The 21,106-nt window shown below is 32.8% G+C and overlaps 1 protein-coding gene across 9 annotated transcripts in view; it reads right to left on the reverse strand.

Moving 5' to 3' along the window:
- Dgkb (diacylglycerol kinase beta) overlaps nucleotides 1-21,106 on the reverse strand; it is a 747,732-nt gene that overhangs the window by 374,762 nt on the left and 351,864 nt on the right. For all 9 annotated transcript variants that reach the window (XM_048799633.1, XM_048799632.1, XM_048799634.1 and 6 more), the window contains one exon: nucleotides 11,203-11,363. In XM_048799633.1, coding sequence (XP_048655590.1) covers nucleotides 11,203-11,363 — 161 coding nt within the window. The remainder of the gene's footprint in view (nucleotides 1-11,202; nucleotides 11,364-21,106) is intronic.

The following is a 21,106-nucleotide window of genomic DNA, read 5'->3' on the forward strand; positions in this document are numbered from 1 at the left end:
GATATCTTACTGTCATTAATTCATCGTAATTTTTGTTTGTTTTGTGCACTTCTCCTTGGTCTTTGATTATTTGAATATTTTATTATATTCCATAATTTAAAAAACTTTTTTAAAAAGTATAAAACCATTATGACTGTAATTTTTGTTTCTGGACAGTTTGGGACATACTTTACTAGGCTTTGCTATGAACCCTGCCATTATAGATTAACATCTAAGTAATGCCAATTCATTTTTTATTTTCATTTTATCTGAAAAATTTAGAGTAATATTTAATTGAAATCATTAAATTTCTAAATATTTTAATGTCTTTTTAATTGGTGCCAATACCTGGCTTTATGCTATTTTGGTCAAATAATTATCATTTAGAATCTCTACAAATTTATTATTACAGTATAAAGAAATTATAAAGATGATTTTCCTGAAATATAGCCTTAAAATTTTTATTCACATTATTTATCATTCTTAATGTTTTATATTTTCTTATTTACCTGTTTGTGATAATCAAATTTCTAAGGTGTTCTCTTTTATAGATCTTTCTCAAAAAAAAATTATAGGTATATTTATTGTTTACATTTTCTATATCTACATCTATACATATAACAGTTCCATTGACTACACATAAATATAGTTATCCATATTCTTGCCATTTACATGTACATATTTGTATTATTATCTATAGAATATATGTAAATAATAAGTTTATGTATATTCTTTCCAATGCATGTATAGAATCACTATATTATTGTTAATGAATTTTCTCTCTCAGTTTACATTATATTTGTATCTGATTTCTTGAAAGAATAGTAAGATCCCTTATTTTTTTGTTCATCCTACAAGATGAAAAGTTATAGATTTTCTTTTGAAATTTCACAATATATAAGAATAGTATATGTCCTATGTAGCTTACCAGTTTCCGAATTTTATCTTGGACCTAAGAATTATCTAGGAATCTGTTCTAAAATTTTCAGATGATGGGATTTTTAGATCCGATTCATATGTACTTCCCACATGATTGAATTATATCAGATCCCTGAGGGGAATTGAGATGATGGATACAATCATCAGGATATGTGCATGTGTGGGAATATCACCATGAAATCCAAATGAACCCAAATAAAATAGGAGGCATCTGCTTAAATGTAACACTGAAGTCACTGAGATTTCAAAATCTTGAATCTGAAGCATTTGTAACCTGAGATGAGATAGAAGCTGTTTCGTGAAATTTCAGGATGTCACTTGACCCACTAGGTACCTAACTACATCTTATTTGAGTCTCTTTAATTTCCTTCGTTCCTTCCTTTCCTCTTGCCCCCCCTTTTTTCCTCCTTTCTCTTTCCTCCCTATTTCTCTCTTCCTTTGTTATTTTCTCAGAACACATTACATAATGTCTACCCTCTTTATAAAATTTTATAGTAAAATAGTGAACATTATTATTGACTACAGTTTGAATGAATGATTTAGAGATCTCTAGAACTTATATGTTTGACTGAAACTTTATGCTCATTGACTAATAATTCTTGACTTTCCCTGCCCACAGCCCTGGTAACCACTATTCATTATTCAGTTTTGTGGATCTATTTTAAGTACCTCAAATAAGTGAAAATATGCAGTATTTTGTTTTCAGTGATTAGTTTATTTCACCTAGATAATGCCCACAAGGCTCGTCCTTGTTGTTGCATATTTTATTGAAGAATTTACTTCTTTTTAAGGCAAATGATATTCATTTATATAAAGATATCACATTTTCCTTATAATTAATCTATCAATGGTCATTGGTATTTTTTCAACATCATTTTTTTGTTGTTTATATATATGCTGTTCTGTAACATTATTCAAATATTAGAAAAATATTTCTTCTTATACCTTGGATGTTGACAAGTGCTACAATAAATACAGGAGGGATAATCTTTTCAAGATCCTGATTTCAATCCTCTGAGATGTGTACCAAAAAGTGGGATTGCTATACTACATGATAACTATATTTTTAACTTTCTAAGAAACTTCCACACTGTTTCTAATAATGGATTCACCATTTTGATTCACACCAACTCTGCAAGAGTCCCAATTCCCCACATCCTTGGCTATACTAATCATCTTTATTTTTTGGAAAATAGCTATCCTTATAGGCATAAAGTGATATCTCATTGTGATTTTGATTTAAATTTCCTTGATGATTAGTGATATTAAGCATATTTTCATATAGCTGTTCATTATTTTAAATGTCTTCTTTAGAGAAACATTTATGCAATTCCTTTGCTTGTTTTATAATAATGTTATCAGTATTTATTTATTGCTACTCAATTATGGGAGTTCTTTATTTTTTCTTGAAGATTAACCACTTATTAGATAAACAATTAGCACATGCATTCTCCCATTCCATCAACTGGCTTCACTCTGTGGGTTAATTCCTTTGCTATGCAAAAGCATTTTAGTTTGATATAGTCTTATTTATTTTTGGTTTTGCTGCCTGTGCTTTTGGTGGCGTATTTAAATAATCAGTGCCAACACCAAAGTCAATAAAGTTTCCTCATCCATTTTCTTCCAGGGGTTTTACAATCTCAAGTAAGCACTTAATTCATTAATCTACTTTAATTTGTGTGCGTGCTATATGGGTTCAATTTCATTCTTTTAACTATGAATATCCAGTTTGCTCAACAGTATTTTAAAGACATTTTCTTTTTTCTATTGTATATTTTGGCAACCTATTGTATATATTGTTCCAATTGTGGATATGACTGTCTTTATGCCAGTGCCATACTTTGTGAATTACTGTTGCTTTGTAATACAGTATGAATTCAGGAAGTGTTATACCTCTTGCTTTGTTTGAAATTAATTTGTGGAATTTTGTATTTACATATGAATTTATGTTTTTTTTCCTGTCTCTATAAAACAATGTCATTGGGCTATTTTGTAGATTTTATGCTGCATTTGTAGATTGCATTGTGTGGTATGGACTTTTAACAATATTATTCGATTTTTTTTTTGGAAGAATGTGAGAAATATTAGCATTACATCTTTAAATGTTTGACAAAATTCACTAGTGAAGTTATCTAGCTCCACATATCCTTTGTTGGGTAGTTTTTCTGTTAGTGATTCAATTGCCATGTAATTTATATATCTGTTCATATTATTTTTTCGTAATTGATACTTTGTTTCTAGAAACTTTTTTATTCCTCTAGCTTGTTCAATTTGTTTTTAATAGTCCCTTTTAAAAATTTGTGTTGTATCACTTATAATGTATCTTCTTTAATTTATTATTGTATTTCATTTGAGTCTTCTTTTTTTCTTATTCTAGCTAAGGATTTGTCAATTATAATTAATTTCTTTTAAAAAGATTCATGATTTTTTCTATTTTTAAAAATTTTCCATTTCACTTATTTCTCCTATAGATTTGCCATTTTCTTTTAACTTTGGACTTGGTTTATTCTAACTTTTTTTTTACAGTGTTAGGATGCTTATTTTTAATGCACATGTTCAAACATGAACCACCCTGTTAGTTTTGCAGCAAACCTTAAGTGTTGGTAAGTTATATTTTAATTTTCATTTGTATTGAGATCTTTTCTAATTGCCCTTTTGATTTCTTTGTTGATAAAAGGGATGTTTTTGAGTATGTTGTTTAATTATTGTATTTGTGAAATTTTCAGATTTGCTATTGATTTCTAGTTTTGTTACCTGCACACAGAAAGGGTATTTCTATTTTAAGATGAGAACAACTTAAGTTGAACTGTGTGAAAAACTATATTTTAACTTCTCATGTCATGTTTTTTGCTTTTATCACATTTTACATCTTTTCATATTATATGTTCTAATTTATATATTTTTAGTAATAGTTATTTTTAGTGCTTTTTGCTTTTAACTTTTGCACTGGAACTATAAGTGATTTACCCATTAACATTATGGAGTACAGCCTCCTGTGTTTACCTTTATTAATGGATGTCATCTTTTCTTGTGCTGTTTTGTTGCTGGTTAGCATTCCAATTTTTTCAACTTAAACAACTATATTAAGCATTTCTGGTAAGGCATTTCTAGTGGCAATGAACTCTCTCAGTTTTGTTGTCTGAGAAAGATTTTCTTTGTCCTTCATTTCAGGGGACAGCTTTACAGTGTATAATTATTTTCTGTTGGCAGTCCTCTCACACCCCGCCATCCCACAACAGTTTAAATATACCCTCCCACTCTCTCATGACTTTGAAATTCCCATGCAAATGTCATCAGTTAATTTGATAGTTTTTCCCTTGCTTGTGACAAGTCACTTTCCTTTTGCTGCTTTTAAAGTTCTCTTGGTCTCATAATTTTAACAACCTGATTTTAATGTGTTCAGTGTGCTTTTTTTAGTTCATCTTATTCACCTCTACTTAGGCTTCTTGGATCTTGTTGTCCATTTTCTTCTCCACAGCTAATAAGTATAAGAGCTAATTCTTAGACTAGTTTTGGTTATATCTCTCCTCTCCTGAGATATCCAGAATGTATACCTTAGTCCACCTGATGGTATTCCATAAGTGCCCTAAGTTTTCTTCACTCTTCCTTTTTCTTTTCATTTTTCATTCTCATTCTTCAATTCATTCCTTTTTTTCTTTGGCCCTTTTGATAATATTTTCCAGTGATCTGTCTTCAAGTTATCCTTTTTTGTGCTTGATCTACTTTACTGCTCAATGCTTCTGATGAATTTTCAGTTCACTTATTATGTTCTTCAGTTTCAGGGTTTTTACTTGATACTTTTTTATCATTTTGTTGAAAATTTATCCTTGTTTATTCATTGTTCTTTTGAATTCAGTGAACATTTTTAATGAAAGTTATTTTTCATTCTCTGTCAAGTAAATCATATAAATATTTATTTAGGATGGGCTTCTGGAGAATTCTTTTGTTTATATGCTTAAAACACTATTGCCTAGTTCTTCATTTTCCTTAGTGTTCTGTGTCAGTAGTATCTTCACAGTTGACAGCTGCCTCTCCCAGTCCTCACAGACTAATTTTATGCAGAAAGCCTCACCAATTAACCAGATGAGAGGTTCTTGAAGACTTGACCAACTCTTTGACTCTCTAGGGAGAAGGGGCAGCAGTATTTTTGTCTGATTGCTTTGTGCTTATGCATAAAATGGGAGTTTTGGTTTGTAACAAATTCTCCATTTCTGTTCTCCTCCAGAACTGTAGACCTATGTTGAACCTGTCAGAGTTTGAAGACTAGTGAGACAGATGCTAGTTTTTAGGGAAGTCCTGGATAAATTTAGGTATTAGATGTATGGATTTATGCTTTCCCAGATGGAAACTGAAAGCTGGAATTTTTCATGAATTTGTTCTTTGCTGAGCAGTGTGAAGGATCAATGTTGTCAACCAGGCTAAGTCCCTGCTCTGTTTTTCCCTAGATGACTAAACAAACTGTGCCAGATTCATCAGAGCTCCAAAATTGGCAAGACAGAAGCCAATCCTCTTAGAAGAAAACTTATAAAAGTTAAGGTGCTGAACAAGGAAACCAACCAATTCCTTCTTTGAGATGAAACTGATGTTAACAGGTTTCTCCCTAATCATCTGGAGCTATGCCAGAGTTAGGGTCTTTAACACAGGGGTATCCTGAATCTCTGTACCAACCTCAGTGAGTCTTGTTTTTATTCTCCCAAGGTGCAGGAGCCTTTCAGTTCATTTCTGATTTATCACTGAGAATTCATCTTTGAGTTATTGCTACAGTGGAGTTTTGGTGGATTAGGGCAGTAAAGATGCCATGTTGCTGACATCACTCCTGCTATTTTTACTTTAATATCAAAAAAAATTTAAAACTTCTGTTAAAAATTCCTGGGCTGGGTATATAGCTCAGGCATAGGGTACTTGCTTAGCATGTGCAAGGCCCTGGGTTCAATCCCAATACCACAGTAAATAAGTACACAAATAAAATTTTCCTTCTTTGTTATTATTTAAAATAGAACTACTGTATGATCCAGCAATCGTATTAATGGATATCTATCCCAAGGAAATGAAATCAGTATGTTGAGGAAATATTTGCCTTCCCATTTTTAAAAATGTAGCACTATTCACAATAGTCAATTTTTTTTAAAAAACCTAAGTGTCAATCAACTAATGAATGGATAAAGAAAATGTGGTACATATATACCATGAAATATTATTCAGCCATAAAAATTATGAAATCCTAATATTTGTGACAATATGGATGGAGTTGGTGATCATTTTGTTTCATTAAATAAGGCAGGCATAGAAAGCACTGCATGAACTTATATAAGAACTTAAAAAGTTGATTTCATGAAAGTTGAAAATAAAATAGGGGATACCAAAGGCTAGGAAGAGTAGGAAGAACCAGGGGTGGGGAAAGAAAAATTTGATTAATGGATACTAAATTGCACTAAGTAGGAGTAAGAAATATTGGTGGGCTATTTTACAGCAGGTGACTATACATAAGACTAGGTGGGTACTTATATCTTAAAACTGTAGAAAAAGGGATTTTAAAAACGTTTTCACCATGAAGAAGTTATAACAGCTAAGTAAATATGTTTAACCTAATTCTACAATATATATCAAAAAATCACATATTACTCAAAGTAATATATACAAATATTATATCAGTTGAAAAAAATTAGGACAAAAACAATAGTCTTTTAAAAATTCAACTCTATTGTCCAAATTTCTCCATTTATTCATTCTAATTTATCAGACTTCTTGGCAGTTTTCATCTAATAAGCCATTGTCTTCTTGAAATAATCTTTTGTCTACCTAAACATCTTATTCTTTAATTTTCCTTCTGCTTCATTTGCCTTTACTTTTCAGGGAAGTTCCCAGGTCCTCCTCCTCTAGCAAATATCTAGGTATTAATAAATCCTGAGGTTTTATCCTAAAGTTTAGTTTCTTCTTTTTGAACTATTTACCATTAATTACATCAGTGTATACTGATTTAAGTATTTGATGCAATAGATGTAAAATAATGGGCAAACTTTTCATTCATTTTCTGACTGTACACTTTTTTGCACTGTGACTATATTCCATCAAGAGAACACGTTTGTCTTTCCACTCCTTGTATCTGAGCTTAGTCATGTGACATTCTTTGACCAATGAATCATTCACAAACTTGATGCAGAGGCTTGAATGGTGTTGAACAGTGGGGTTAATCCTCTGACTACTGAGAATTCTTCCACCAACATGTGATAAAGTCATGACCAAACAGCATATCATAATCATACCAATAGCCAGAATAAACTACAAGATTAAGATTCATGAGTGAATCATGGACTGACTAGTCCCAGATAATTTGCCACTGATGGTTCTCCATGCAGGGTAACCACAGACTTTTAAACACAAAATCCCATAATTAAAATTTTGTCTTGAAACTTAGTCTTGAAGATTAAGCCCTGAAGCTTTCTTTTCTTTCATCCTTTAACACTATGAATTCTATTTTCAAAATATTTCTTAAGTATATCCAATTATTTCAGTGATCATGACTCTTAGTGTCTTTACCTGTCCCTGACTTTGAATAAGATATGCTAAACTGGCCTCTTTGTTTCCATTCCTGTTAATCTCCATGAGGCAACTGGAATAATTTTTAATAGAGTAGTTCTTTTAATTGACTTCCTTGAAGTGACTTGTTATATTAACAAATATTTTTCTCCATAAGTCATAAAAGATTGTTGTTAAGCTACTATCTATTAAACTTGAACATTTTTTCCCATTTTGAGGTATGATTATCAAGTCATTGATGCTCTTTCCAAACCTGTTTATGCAAATTTTGGGTTTAATAACATTTAATTACATATAAAAAGAAAATATGATTATAAATATGTTTTTATGGAAACAAGTCAATTGCTGTGGGAAGGCTGTTGTAAGTATAATGCTGAAATTTTGCTCTTTAATTACATCTGAGAGATAATTATTAATAATTATTAAAAATAATTGTAAAAATCCAGAACAAAATGGAATGCATTGCTATTTTAGTGTATTTTGATTTTTTGCTCCACTTTCAAGAAACTGAATTGGCAATCATAGGTGACTTATTGTGGATTGTGATTTATACATCAAAGTGTGAAAAACTCTAGTGAATGGCCTGTATTTGAAGAAAGAATATTGGCTGGGCTTTTTAGAATACATTGACCAATTCTATTATATTTATACGTTTAAAAGGAAATATTTAAAGTTGTATTATCATTTCTATGATACTTGTTTTGTCTGTCTTTCAATTAATGTCTGACTCTCACCTCTAGTAGAAGATATCCTGCTATCCATAAACTGCACTACTTTATTTCCCGATTATAATCATTCAATCCTTCAGTGGCTTATCACTAAAATGACAAATCCAATAGCTTCCAAGAGCCTTACAGACCAGACTGCAGCCATTTCTACAGATGCCTTTCATGTCATTCACTCCCACTCTCCCTCTATGCTCCAGGCACACTTGTCTAAGTGGTCTTTGAAGACACAAAGCTCTTTCTCACCTTGAGCCCTTCACATACAACTATATAGACCTGGTATGTTCTTTCTATCTCTTTGGTGTCCAGCTCAGTATTCCTCAGATCTCATTCTTAAATGAAAATTTTTATATAAGCCATTCCTGACTATCAGATCTAAAGTTGATGTCCCTTATTCTAGGTCATGGTAACTTTTGTTTCTTTCACTTCATTTACCATGTTTAAAAAGCTTTATATTTATTTATGTTTTAGTGAATGCCAATCAAAAAATCTCCATTATTTGAGAGTTGTCTGAAACAGTAGTAATCTTTGTGGCAAATGAACAAGAGAGGTCAGTGCCTTAATTTTCAAGACTGATTAAGAGAAGTGACTATCCAGTAAACTAGCCAGAAATTTAACAGTAGGCTTTGGGAATGAGATAGTCACAATGAGTGGAGATACACTGTTAGAGAAAGCAAAGGAAATCTTAGTTATTTTCATATCACTGCTTAAATGAGAGGGCATGTAAATAAACAGAAGAGAATGTATAATTTTTTGAACTTTGAATATGATCCTCAAAGAACACACGGTTCCATCTAAAAGCAAAGGGGAAAAGATGTACTACCTCAAAATGTTTGAGTACAACTTCTAGTTAACTATACTGATACAGGATTGATATCTTGGAAGCCAGGATCAAAACAAAATAAGATTTAAAAAAAATTGAGGCAACAACATGGGTATACCACAGAGGAGAAAGTCTCCACAGAAAAGTCACTAAACAAACAAGCATTGACAGTCCATGCAGAAGAATGAAAATCCAGAGTCGTTAAGACATACAAATATAATTTCTAGTTTCCAACAAAAATATGCAAAAGAATATGAAAGTATGTTTGGGTCCCTGGTGTTGGACTTAGCAAAGACTTCATAATAGCTATTATAATCATATCAAAAAACTAAAATGACCATATTTAAAAAATAAAGGAAAGTACAGCATCAATGATTCTTCACACATAAAAATTCTAATTAAACATAAGAAATGATTAAAAAATGAAAATTCTGGAGTTAAAAATTATAGTAACCAAAACAAATGATCAAAAATTCCTAAAGAGATTTTAAAAATTAACATGATTCATAATATCCAAAGACTGTAAACAATCCAAAGAGCCATCTATTGGTGAAGGAATAATGTATAATACAAACATATAATGAATTATCATTCAGCAATAAAAAGGAAAATAGCATTCACATAGTTTACATGAATGAACTTCAAGCATATGTTATGTAAAGAATCAAGATGAAAAAGACCATATAGTACATGATTTCCTTCATATAAAATGTCCTTAAAACAAGCATTAGAAAACAGATTAGTTATTGCCTAACATTGGGGGAGGGAGTCAAAACTGTTTACAAATGGGGATTAGAGTTCTTGTTTGACAGTTAAAATATCTAAAATAGGGATAAAATATTAAAATCATTAAAAGTACACTCAAATGAGTGAATCAGGTTATGCTTAAGTTACACAGTCATAAAACAACTGAAAATACTGTTTCATACCAATATGAAAGGAAGGCTGTATTTGTTTTGTTTGTTTGCTTTTATCACTGTGACCAAAGTACCAGAAAATAATAATTTAAAGGAGGATAGTTTATTTTGGTTCACTTTCCAGAGGCTTCTATCTATAGTCAGCTGGCTTCACTGCTTTGAGACTTGTAGTGAGGTAGAGACATGATGGTTGATGTGGCAGAGGAAAGCTATTCTCCTCTTAGTAGCCAGGAAGCAGAGAGAGTAAGGAAGGGGCTGGAGACAAGATATGTCCTTCTAGTGAACTCCTTCAGTGATCAACCAACTTCTTCCAGCTAGGATCCACTTCCTACTTTTTCCGCCACCTCCCGTTAATGTTATCAATTTATAAAACTCTCAGTGAATTAATCCACTGATGAAGTCACAGTCCCATAATACAATTACTTTCATAAAGGACTACCTCTGAAAATTGCTGCCCTTGGGGCCAAGCCTTCAACACATGAGCCTTTGGGGGACATTCAAGATCCAAATCATAACAAGAACTTCTCAGGATCAAGATGCATTACAAATACATTGCAATAATAATAACCATCATAGTATTAATGCATTGTGTATTTTGTCTTTATTATGTAGCATTATTTGAAGTCCTTAATTTATAATCATATTATATGTAACTTTCTAAGAAAGGAAATAAATAACATGGTACTAGTAAATGAATACATTCAGATTAAATAATTTTCTCAAGGGCGCTTACAGAGGTAGCTTGACCCTTCATTTAACAGACTCAACTGCTACTTTTTATAGTCTGTGTTTGTGTGTGTGTGTGTGTGTGTGTGTGTGAGAGAGAGAGAGAGACAAAGAGAGAGAGACAAGATGTAAGATTTATACTGAAATACATACATCAAATGCAATGCAATGCTATCATATATGTATTTTTACCTGCATAATTATTGGATAAATACATGTAAATAAAAGAATTGTAAAAATGATCAATTCCTCAACAATTAAGATTTTCATATCTTATAAACCATTCCTAAGCTTCAATTTAGTAACAAAAATGGTCAGGCTGAAAGAATGGATCCCTTTCCTTTAACACATAAAAATTTTATAAAATGCTGATATTCTGACTTTAAATAAATTCATAAGCTTTATTATTGCCTATTAGAAGAGGTGTTTTGCTGATACAAAGATAAAATAAATTATTTATAATCAGCAAATCTTCATTGTGTAATAGTTTTCATACAGTGTTTATCCAAGGCAGGTTAAAAAAAAAAAAAAAAAAAGATGCAGTGGAAAATCTTACCACACCAATGGAAAAGTAATTGTTGATGATACTGTAAGGCACTGGGTCTCCTTTCTCATCTTTGTCATTAGGTATGACTTCAAACTTCCATCTGTCCAACATGATTTCTGTGCTGGTTTCAATGTCTTTTAGGATTTTCATCAGATTCTCACCTTCATAACCTAATGAAAAAAAAATTATCTTGAGAAAAAAAGCTAAAAAGTAACAAAAGCTGTTATTTGTGTGTTTACATGTATTCATGGATATAAATTATTCTAAAGCTAAATAAGGCATTTAAAGTTAATTCTACCACCAAAGTAAGAATTAACTATAATCTTACCATAAGCATACCAAGATTTTCTTAGCTTTTATTTGTAACACATATTTCTGTTCTATGGTTCAAATTTTCAGTACACCCAATTGCCAAATGAACATTTCTGTTGTATATCCCCACAAAGGTTTCAATACATTCAAACCATCTTAGCTAGATATCACCCTCCACCCAGTTGCTGAACTTAGATGCCATTTTAGACTTTTCATTCCTCCTTTATTCTCTCCTATAGCAACAGAGGAATTTTAGTTTAAATAAAAAGATCCTGCTCTTTTTTGTTCATTGTATTTTCTTCTGTCTATTCAGGTGCTCTTGGTCTCTTTAACTAGTTTCCTTCTATTCCTTCAGCATGGTTTTGATAACACTTCTTTTTTGAAGCCACCCTTCTAAAATAACAGATCAGATGCCCCTCCTCTACAGTCCCACAGATGCAGGTCTCAACATCAGCCTTAGCTTAGAACGGACACACTGCACTACTGTTATTTGTGTTTTCCCCACTACAAGCTCTGCTTGCTAAATCTTCATGAATCAATATTTTAATGAATTTGCTACACATGAACAAAAAGGCCCAAACAGACAGTGTTTGTCTAACAAGTTTCTTAAGTTTATCTGTGGGTATATATTAGTAGTTAAAACTATAGCCTCATCTGCTGTGTTACTGTTTTTGTTTCTCCCTCAGTATTAGTTTCCTCTCCTGTCAAATCTAACCTTGGTTGGGAAGATAAAATGAGACATGGCATAAAAGAGACCTAAAACTTAAAATTTTTCAACAATATAATAACACTAAAGATAACATGAGAATTTGAAATGTTGTATTAAGTTAAACTCTCTTTTGTGCATGTGTGCATATACACACACCCACATACATAAAATATACTTCAAAATAATATTTGAGTGGGCAAATATTTTTAATAGCTTTTTTTTTGCACATTCAACTTTTGGCTTGTAACTTGTTAATTTACTTGTTAAACAAGAAAATATCAAAGATTATTTGTCCTCATTAGAGCTGTTAGCATTGAAAAAACTCAATGGGTTAAAAGGAAAAAAAAAAGGTACTCTCGTATGTCAATATTTCCTAAAACATAGTAAGTTATATTAAAAATGGATTTGCTTAATTATTTATAAGAAGATGAACACAGTCCCACACTAAAAATACTACTTTTGGAGACAACCATTAACTCTTACCTTTCAGAGATTTAAAAAATAATTATGAACCATTTTATGCATACAGCAAAAGTACAATGAACAATAATTACATAGAAAGTATTGACTATTTTTAAAAACATATGTCTGATGCAGTGGTGCATCCCTAAAATTCCATCAATTCAAGATTCTGAGGCAGGAATGTCCCAAGTTTGAGGCCAGCCTTAGCAACTTAGCAAGACCCTGGCTAAAAAAGGGGGGGTCGGAGGTGTAACTCAGAAGTAAAACATCCCTGGGTTCAATCCCCAGTAACAAAAGAAAATAAAGATTACATATATATATATGGAGTTTTTAAATGTGAATATTAATAATATATACATAATTGAATTCAGTGCCAAAACATTGAATGACTTCAATTTAAAGACTAAAATAATCTCATTTACTTATATCAGATTTTTTAATAGTTCTAGTATTATATATATATATATATATATATATATATATATTTTTTTTTTTTTAACTATAAGTTAGCTGGGTGTGGTTATTCATACCCATAATCTCAACAGCTGAAGAGGCTGAGATAGGAGGGTCACAAGTTGTAAGCCAGCTTCAGTAACTACCGGAGGCCCTAAGCAACTTACCGAGATCCTGTATCAAAATATAAAATAAAAGGCACTGGGGTATAGGCTCAGTGGTTAAATGCCTGTAGGTTCAATCCCTGGTAACAGCAGCAACAACAAAAGAATAAGAATTTCTAGTCATCAAAATAAAAATTATATATTTACGTGTGTGTGTGTGTGTGTGCATTTCTCTACTGAATTAAACTTAAAAGCAGTTAATTATATTCACTTATTTTCCAAGTTTTCCTTTTGTTTTAGAATAAGCAGGATGGGTAGAGGAACAAGATGGCGGAGTACAGAAAGGAAGAAGGTCCAGCAATGCCTCAGCACCAGACTTAGAAAGCAGGCGAGTAACAAAGGAACCTCAATGAAACATAATACTGACCTGTAAAAACAAAACACAGAGCTACAGAAAGTTGGTAATCTGAGCACAAGTAATACTACCTTAGAGATGTGCAGCTCCAGCTGTCAGTGGAGGAAATGGAGGAGTGCAGACAAAGGAGCCGCGTGACCAGCAGATAAAGAAATTTTAAAATAAAGAAAAATCGACTTGGGGAAACCTGCAGTTTACTAATTTTAATAGAGTTGGTAGGGTAAGCTTCTCTGGGAAAACAAATCCTAAGTGGTCCACTGAGGTGAAAGCGCTTGGTGGGGGCAGGAAGCCCTGTACAGGCAGACACAGGAATGCAACGTGGAAAACCCTCCCCCAGGGCGGAACCCGGAACCTGCCGGCAGGTGAGGAAAACTTCCCGGGAACTGGAATCTGGCCCCATGCAGCTTGCACTGCTGCTTACAGAGATGGGACCTTGTAAACTTATAAGGGAAGTTTTACCAGCAGTCGGAGAACAAATTCCCAAAGGTGCCTGAACCTGAGAGACTGAAATGGAACCAAAGAATGTTTTAAGTGAACCACTTAGCATCTGGATCCCAAGGGAGAAAAATCCCATAATGGCTGGCACCCCATAAGAGCTACTGTGAGGAGTCTCACTGTGGCCACACAATTGCATCTGATTCTGGGAAGAAACCGATAATTCATATCCATAATATTGAAGGTAAAACCTGCCGAGGCTTGGTCCCTATGTTCTAAAAGTGGATTTTTCCCAGATGCCCCAGAGATCCAAAATCCATCAGTGATAGAAGCTCCATGTCAGTATGCAGAGTAGATCAAATCTCAAATACCTACCCACAGAACTCCAAAGTCCAAACCCCCCAAACAGGAAATTTCAATCTAGAAGTCTGCATCATCTACACTATAGGATTACATAATTCATCAGGACTCCCCATTCTATCCCACCCAATACTGGGAGATTAGAAGGTGAGCACTACTATAATTAGCTGGCAGCTAGGTGAGGAACACAAGGACAGTGGCCAAAAATAGGGAGTTAAAAATAAAAGTAAAGACTGAAAATCCATCGCTGCCTACAGATTTGACCACTGCAGTAGAAACAAGTTCTTTCTCTCTCATTAAGACTTTCTCTTTTTCTTTCATTTTATCTTTATTTTTTCTTTTCCTTTTCCTTATTTCATTCTTCCTTCACATTCCTATTTTTTATTTTTTAAATTTTAAAATATTTTTCATTTTTTTAAAAAATTATTTCATCATGTTGTAGTATTATTCATTTTTTAAAAAATTTTGTGTGATTTTCTGTGTATGTAAATGTGCATGTGTGGTTGTGTATACTCACACTGCAAGGATAGGTTTGAATATATGTATACACACACAAAGAAATTTACCTCAACATCATAAACATTCATGTAACTTACACATTAATGGCCCTTTCTTGCATTATTTAATTAATCATTATTTAGCCTACATTATACTTAGGTCAATCATATGAGACCTTTTATCTAAGACCTTATGGTCTTACATAAAAAAGAATAACTAATTCTAAAATCAGTACAATATAGGAAATAATTAACATCAGAGCCGAAATTAGTGAAATTTAGTATAAAAATATACAGGATCAATGCAACAAAGAAGACAAAATTGATAGACCCTTAGCCAATCTAACCAAAGAAGAGAGAAAACCCAAATCAAAAAAATTACAGGTACAAAAGGAAATGTCAACACACACTCTTCTGAAATCCAGAGGATCATCAAAAACTATTTTTGAAAATGTATATTCCAATAAAACAGAAAAACTAAAAGTCACTGAGCAATTTCTAGACACATAAGACCTGCCTAAAAAAAACCAAGAAGATATAGAAAACATAAACATACCAATATCAATTAATGACATTGAAACATCAATTAAAGGCCCTCCAAAAAAGAAAAGCCCAGGACCACATGGATTCTTGGCTGAGTTCTATTATAACTTGAAAAAGAACCTACATCAGTCTCTCTTAGATCATTCCATGAAATTGAAAGGGAGTAAACATTCCCAAATATGTTCTATAAAGCCAATATCACTGTAATACCCAAAACAGAAAAAGACACAACAAGAAAACTATAAGACTAATCTTACTGATGAATATAGATGTAAAAATCCTTCACAAAATATTAGTAAACCATATTCAGCAATACAGCAAGAAGATAACATACCATGATAAAGTGGATCACATTTCATGGATCCAAGGATGGTTCAACATACTCAAATCAAAAAAAGTAATCTACTACTTAAACAGAATTAAGGACAGAAATCACATAATCATCTTAATAGATGCAGAAAAGGTCTTTGATAAAATCCAGCACCAATTTACGGTAAAATTGCTGGAGAAGCTAGGGATAGAAGAAATTTACCTCAACATCATAAAGGCTACTTATGACAAACCCAAAGCCAACATCATATTGAATGGAGAAAAACTAAACGCATTTCCTCTAAAATCAGAAAGAAGACAAGGGTGTTCACTCTTACTACTGCTATTGAGTGTAGTCCTCAAAACATTAACCAGAATGATCAGGCAAGAAAAAGAAATCAGAGGGCTACAAATAGAAAAAGAAGAAGTCAAACTATCTTTGCTTGATGATGACATGATTCTACATCTAGCAAACCCGAGTCTTCTACCAGAAGAAAATAGCAGATATAAGCTCAACACTCATAAATCAATAGCTTTCCTATACTCCAACAATGATTCAGCTGAGGAAGAAATCACAAAAAACATTCCATTCACAATAATCACAAAAACAAAAGCAAAACAACAACAACAAAAAAATGGGAATTAATCTAACCAAGGATGTGAAAGAGCTCTATAGTGAAAATTAGAGAACACTGAAGAAAGAAACTGAACACCTTAGAAGGCAGACCTCCCATGTTCTTGGATAGACAGAACTAATGTTTTAAAAATGGCCATACTATCAAAATCATATACAAATTCAATCCAATCTCCATCAAATATCAATGACATTCTGCAAAGAATTAAAAAAATCCTTAAATTTATTTGGAAGGATAACAGACCCAGAAGAGCCAAAGCAATTCTAAGCAATGAAAACCAAATAGTAGACATTACAATACCCAATCTCAAATTATACTATAGACCTATGTAACAAAAACAGCATGGCACTGGCAGCAAAACAAACATGAAGATCACTAGAACAGAAGACACAAAGACAAACACACCTACTTACAGCTATTTGGTACTTAAATAAAAATGCCAAAAATTTATCTTGGATAAGGATAGTCTTTTTAACAAACGGGGTATGGAAAACTGGATAATAATATGTAGAAATACGAGATTAAATCACCATTATTCACCTTGCACAAAAGTCAATCCAAATAGATCAAGACTTAAGAATTAGACCAGAAAACTTGGAATTGCTAAAAGAAAACATAGGGTCAACACACCATCATATTGTTGCTGACACTGACTTATTTATCAAGCCCCCAAAAGCACCGAAATAAAACCAAGAATCTATAAGTGGAATGCCATGAAGTTAAAAAGCATTTGCACAGCAAGGGAAATGATTAATAAGAGTGTGAATAAAGAATCTACAAAATGGAAGAAAATTTTTTCAGCTAATCTTCTGATAGGGGACTAATATTCAGAATATATAAAAATATCAAAAGACTTAACATCAAAAAAATAAATAAATGTGCAATACATAAATGAAGATTTCTTAAAAGAAGAAACACAAATGACTAATATATGAAAAATGTGCACCCTTTCTATTAATCAGGGAAATACAAATCAAAACTATAATATTTGATTCTATTCCAGTCAGAATGGCAATGGTCAGTACAAACAGTTATAAGTGCTAATGAGGTTATAAGGAAAAGGTACACCTGTACATTGTTGGGTGGACTGCAGACTAGTACCACCACTATGGAAAGCAGTATGGAGATTCCTTAAAAAACTAGGGATGGACCACCATAAGACCCAGCTACCACACTTCTTGGTATTTTCTCAAAAGAACTAAAATCAGTATGCTATAGCAGTACAGCCACATCAATATTTATAGCAGCACAATTCACAATAGCTAAATTATGGAATCAGTACAGATGCTTTTCAACAGACAAATGAAATAAGAAATTTTGGTATATATACACAATGAAGCTTTACTCAGCTATAGGAAAGAATAAAATTATGGTACTTGCTGGTAAATGGATGGAAATGGAGACTACTATGCTAAGTGAAATAGTCAGACTGAGAAACTCAAAAGTCAAATATTTTCTCTCATATATGGAAGCTTGAATAAAATAAAAGAAAGGAGGAGGGATGAATAGGATATTGGAAAGACATAGGGAGATTAATAGTGTATCAGGGGCCTGAGTGGCAGAATGGAGAGATGGGAAAGTGGAAGCAATGGGGAATGAATTTCTAAAAAATCATGTTATGTGTATATATAAATATACCACAGGGAATTTCATCTTCATATATATTTTAAAAGAACCAATCAAATATAGAAAAGATAGATAAGTAAAAGTAATCTAGCACAGTAGAGGAATAAGAACTAGGAAGGGGAGGGAAGATGGGAGGGTAAAGGGTTGGGAAAAGGAGGGGATAGTAAACTAAAATCAAATTCATATGCATGTATGATTTTGTTGGGAGGTAAACCATGTATAACTATAAAGCTCTAATAAAAACTAGAATGAGCACCATAGGTTTTAATTAAAAATGAATTAATACATAGATGTATAGTTTGTATACACACACACACCTACTCATCAGAAAAGTAAGTAAATAATAAGGCTTTAAATAAATTGAGCTTGCCTTTACCCATATCTCAGGTTTATAGCAGCATTGTTCATCCTAGCACAGAACAAGATAGGAATAGTAACTAAACAGGAAATTTAGTGAAATTTAATTACCAGGGCTAGATTGTAGGAGCTCAAAATATTTACCACTAAATATGTTTTCACAGATTTTTATGGCTACATATGAGGAAGACTGGTATCAATCAGTCTTCCAGCCAAATAAAAAGGGAAAGAGCCAATAAATAAACGTATTTTGAGAATTACAACATCTGGAGTTGGAAGCTAATTCACAAAGGCAAACTCCAAATTGTAGTCCCCCACTTAACAAATATTTATGACATGCAAGTTTGTATTTATGTATGCCATGCAATGGCATATAGCCATTACTAGCGTTCCTGAATTTAAGAAGATTAAATTTTTTAAAATAACAAAAACCATTAAATATACAAGCAAAAGCTTGTTTAAAGGAAAGCATGATGGTATTTTCTGTCATTAATTTGTTTTAAAAGTGTTAATCACTCTTTTTTATTATTAGTTGTTCAAAACATTACAAAGCTCTTGACATATCATATTTCATATATTTGATTCAAGCAGATTATGAACTCCCATTTTTACCCCGTATACACATTGCAGATTCACATCGGTTACACATCCACTTTTTTACATACTGCCATACTAGTGTCTGTTGTATTCTGCTGCCCTTCCTATCCTCTACTATGCCCCCTCCCCTCCCCTCCCATCTTCTCTCTCTACCCCATCTACTGTAATTCATTTCTCTCTCTTGTTTTTTCCCCCTTTCCCCTCACTTCCTCTTATATGTAATTTTGTATAACAATGAGGGTCTCCTTCCTTTACCAGGCAATTTCCCTTCTCTCTCTCTTTCCCTCCCCCCTCTTGTCTCTGTTTAACGGTGATCTTCTTCTCATGCTCTTCCTCCCTATTCTGTTCTTAGTTGCTCTCCTTATATCAAAGATGACATTTGGCATTTGTTTTTTAGGGATTGGCTAGCTTCACTTAGCATAATCTGCTCTAGTGCCATCCATTTCCCTGCAAATTCCACGATTTTGTCATTTTTTAGTGCAGAGTAATACTCAATTGTGTATAAATGCCACATTATTTTTATCCATTCATCTATTGAAGGGCATCTAGGTTGGTTCTACAGTCTAGCTATTGTGAATTGTGCTGCTATGAACATCATTGTAGCAGTATCGAGTGTTAATCACTCTTGACTAAGAAACAAAATGAGCCAGGAGTGGCGGCATATGCTAGTAATCCCAGTGACCAGGATGCTGAAATAGGAGGATCCCAAGTTCAAGTCCAATCTCAGCAATTTAGTGAGGCCTTAAGCAACTTAGTGAGTCCCTGTCTCAAAATAAAAAATAAAAAGGGCTGGAGATGTAGCTCAGTGGTAAAGTGCCCGTGGCTTAAATCCCCATTACTGTCTCTCCCCAAAACAAAAAGGAAAAAAATGAACAAAATAAAAACACAATATTTATTTGCTCTTTAATGACATAATTTCTGGATCACTTAATCTACTTAAAAATTCAAATAATTTTTTCAAATGAAAAAAGCAGAAACAAATATTTGTAAAAGTGTGCCCAATTTAAAACTCTGTCCCTTACCTTCATACTCTACGCAAACAAAATTTTGCTTCCAATATTATTCAAATTTTTGTTAGATTAATAATGGTTAAGAAATTTTCCAAGAGAATGCTAATTAAATGCCTTAGGATCTCTTACATTCTGACAGTGTAACTCTTTCTAAAATATGGAAATATAGTCCTGTAAAAAAAAGTCTTCAAGTCAAAACATTCAACTGACATTAAGTGAATCCAGTGATTATTAACTGAATACTTTCACAAATATTACACAAAGTACTCATCACAAGCACTGGACAAAGCAATTTAACAGCTTTAAAACAGCTACCTAAGCCCAAGAACCTAGCAGGCAGGCACCATTACTGACTCTGAATTCTGATGAGGAAGGAGTAGAACGTACACAGGTGCTCAACAACATGCCCAAAGCTACATACCTAACAAGACGTAATCCCACTTCACATATTTCCTTATTAATAATCTCTAGCCAATGACTTTTGTTTCTCTAATTGTTCATTATGGGCTCCTTGTTATCTGTCTTTTCCCAAACCCCTTGTCCAATTCTCCAGCAAGTTCAATCTGTCTAAGCCTGAAAATGCACTTCAAGGTTCTCTACTTGCATCATAACACCCTAGTCCAACCTTTAAATTTTCCAGTTGGGGCAACTCTAATTTGCGTTTTCATTTGTACAATTATAGTTTTCCATATTTTCACATTTTTTGACCAGTTTATTTTCCACTAAAAAAAATATCTATTTTTAAAAATACAAATGTTGGGCTGGGGATATAGCTCAATTGGTAGAGTGCTTCCCTCCCATGCACAAGGCCCAGGGCTCAATCTGCAGCACCACACACATACACACACACACAAAAAAAAAATACAAATGTCATTGTATTGCTCTACTTCTGAAACTTTTTAGATACACCTTTTGTTTCAAATTCAATCAAATAAAATTCTTGACACACAATACCCTGCATTGTCTAGTTCTTTACTGACATTTTATACTTACAGTTCACAACACCCCTAACTACCCACCAACTTAGTGCTGCTTGAGCAACCCCTCCAACCTCTCTGAGTCCTCTCAACAGGAAGCTTTTTCTCCCTC

This window comes from Marmota marmota, unplaced genomic scaffold, assembly GCF_001458135.2.
Source record: "Marmota marmota marmota unplaced genomic scaffold, marMar, whole genome shotgun sequence".
NCBI classification, from domain to species: domain Eukaryota; kingdom Metazoa; phylum Chordata; class Mammalia; order Rodentia; family Sciuridae; genus Marmota; species Marmota marmota.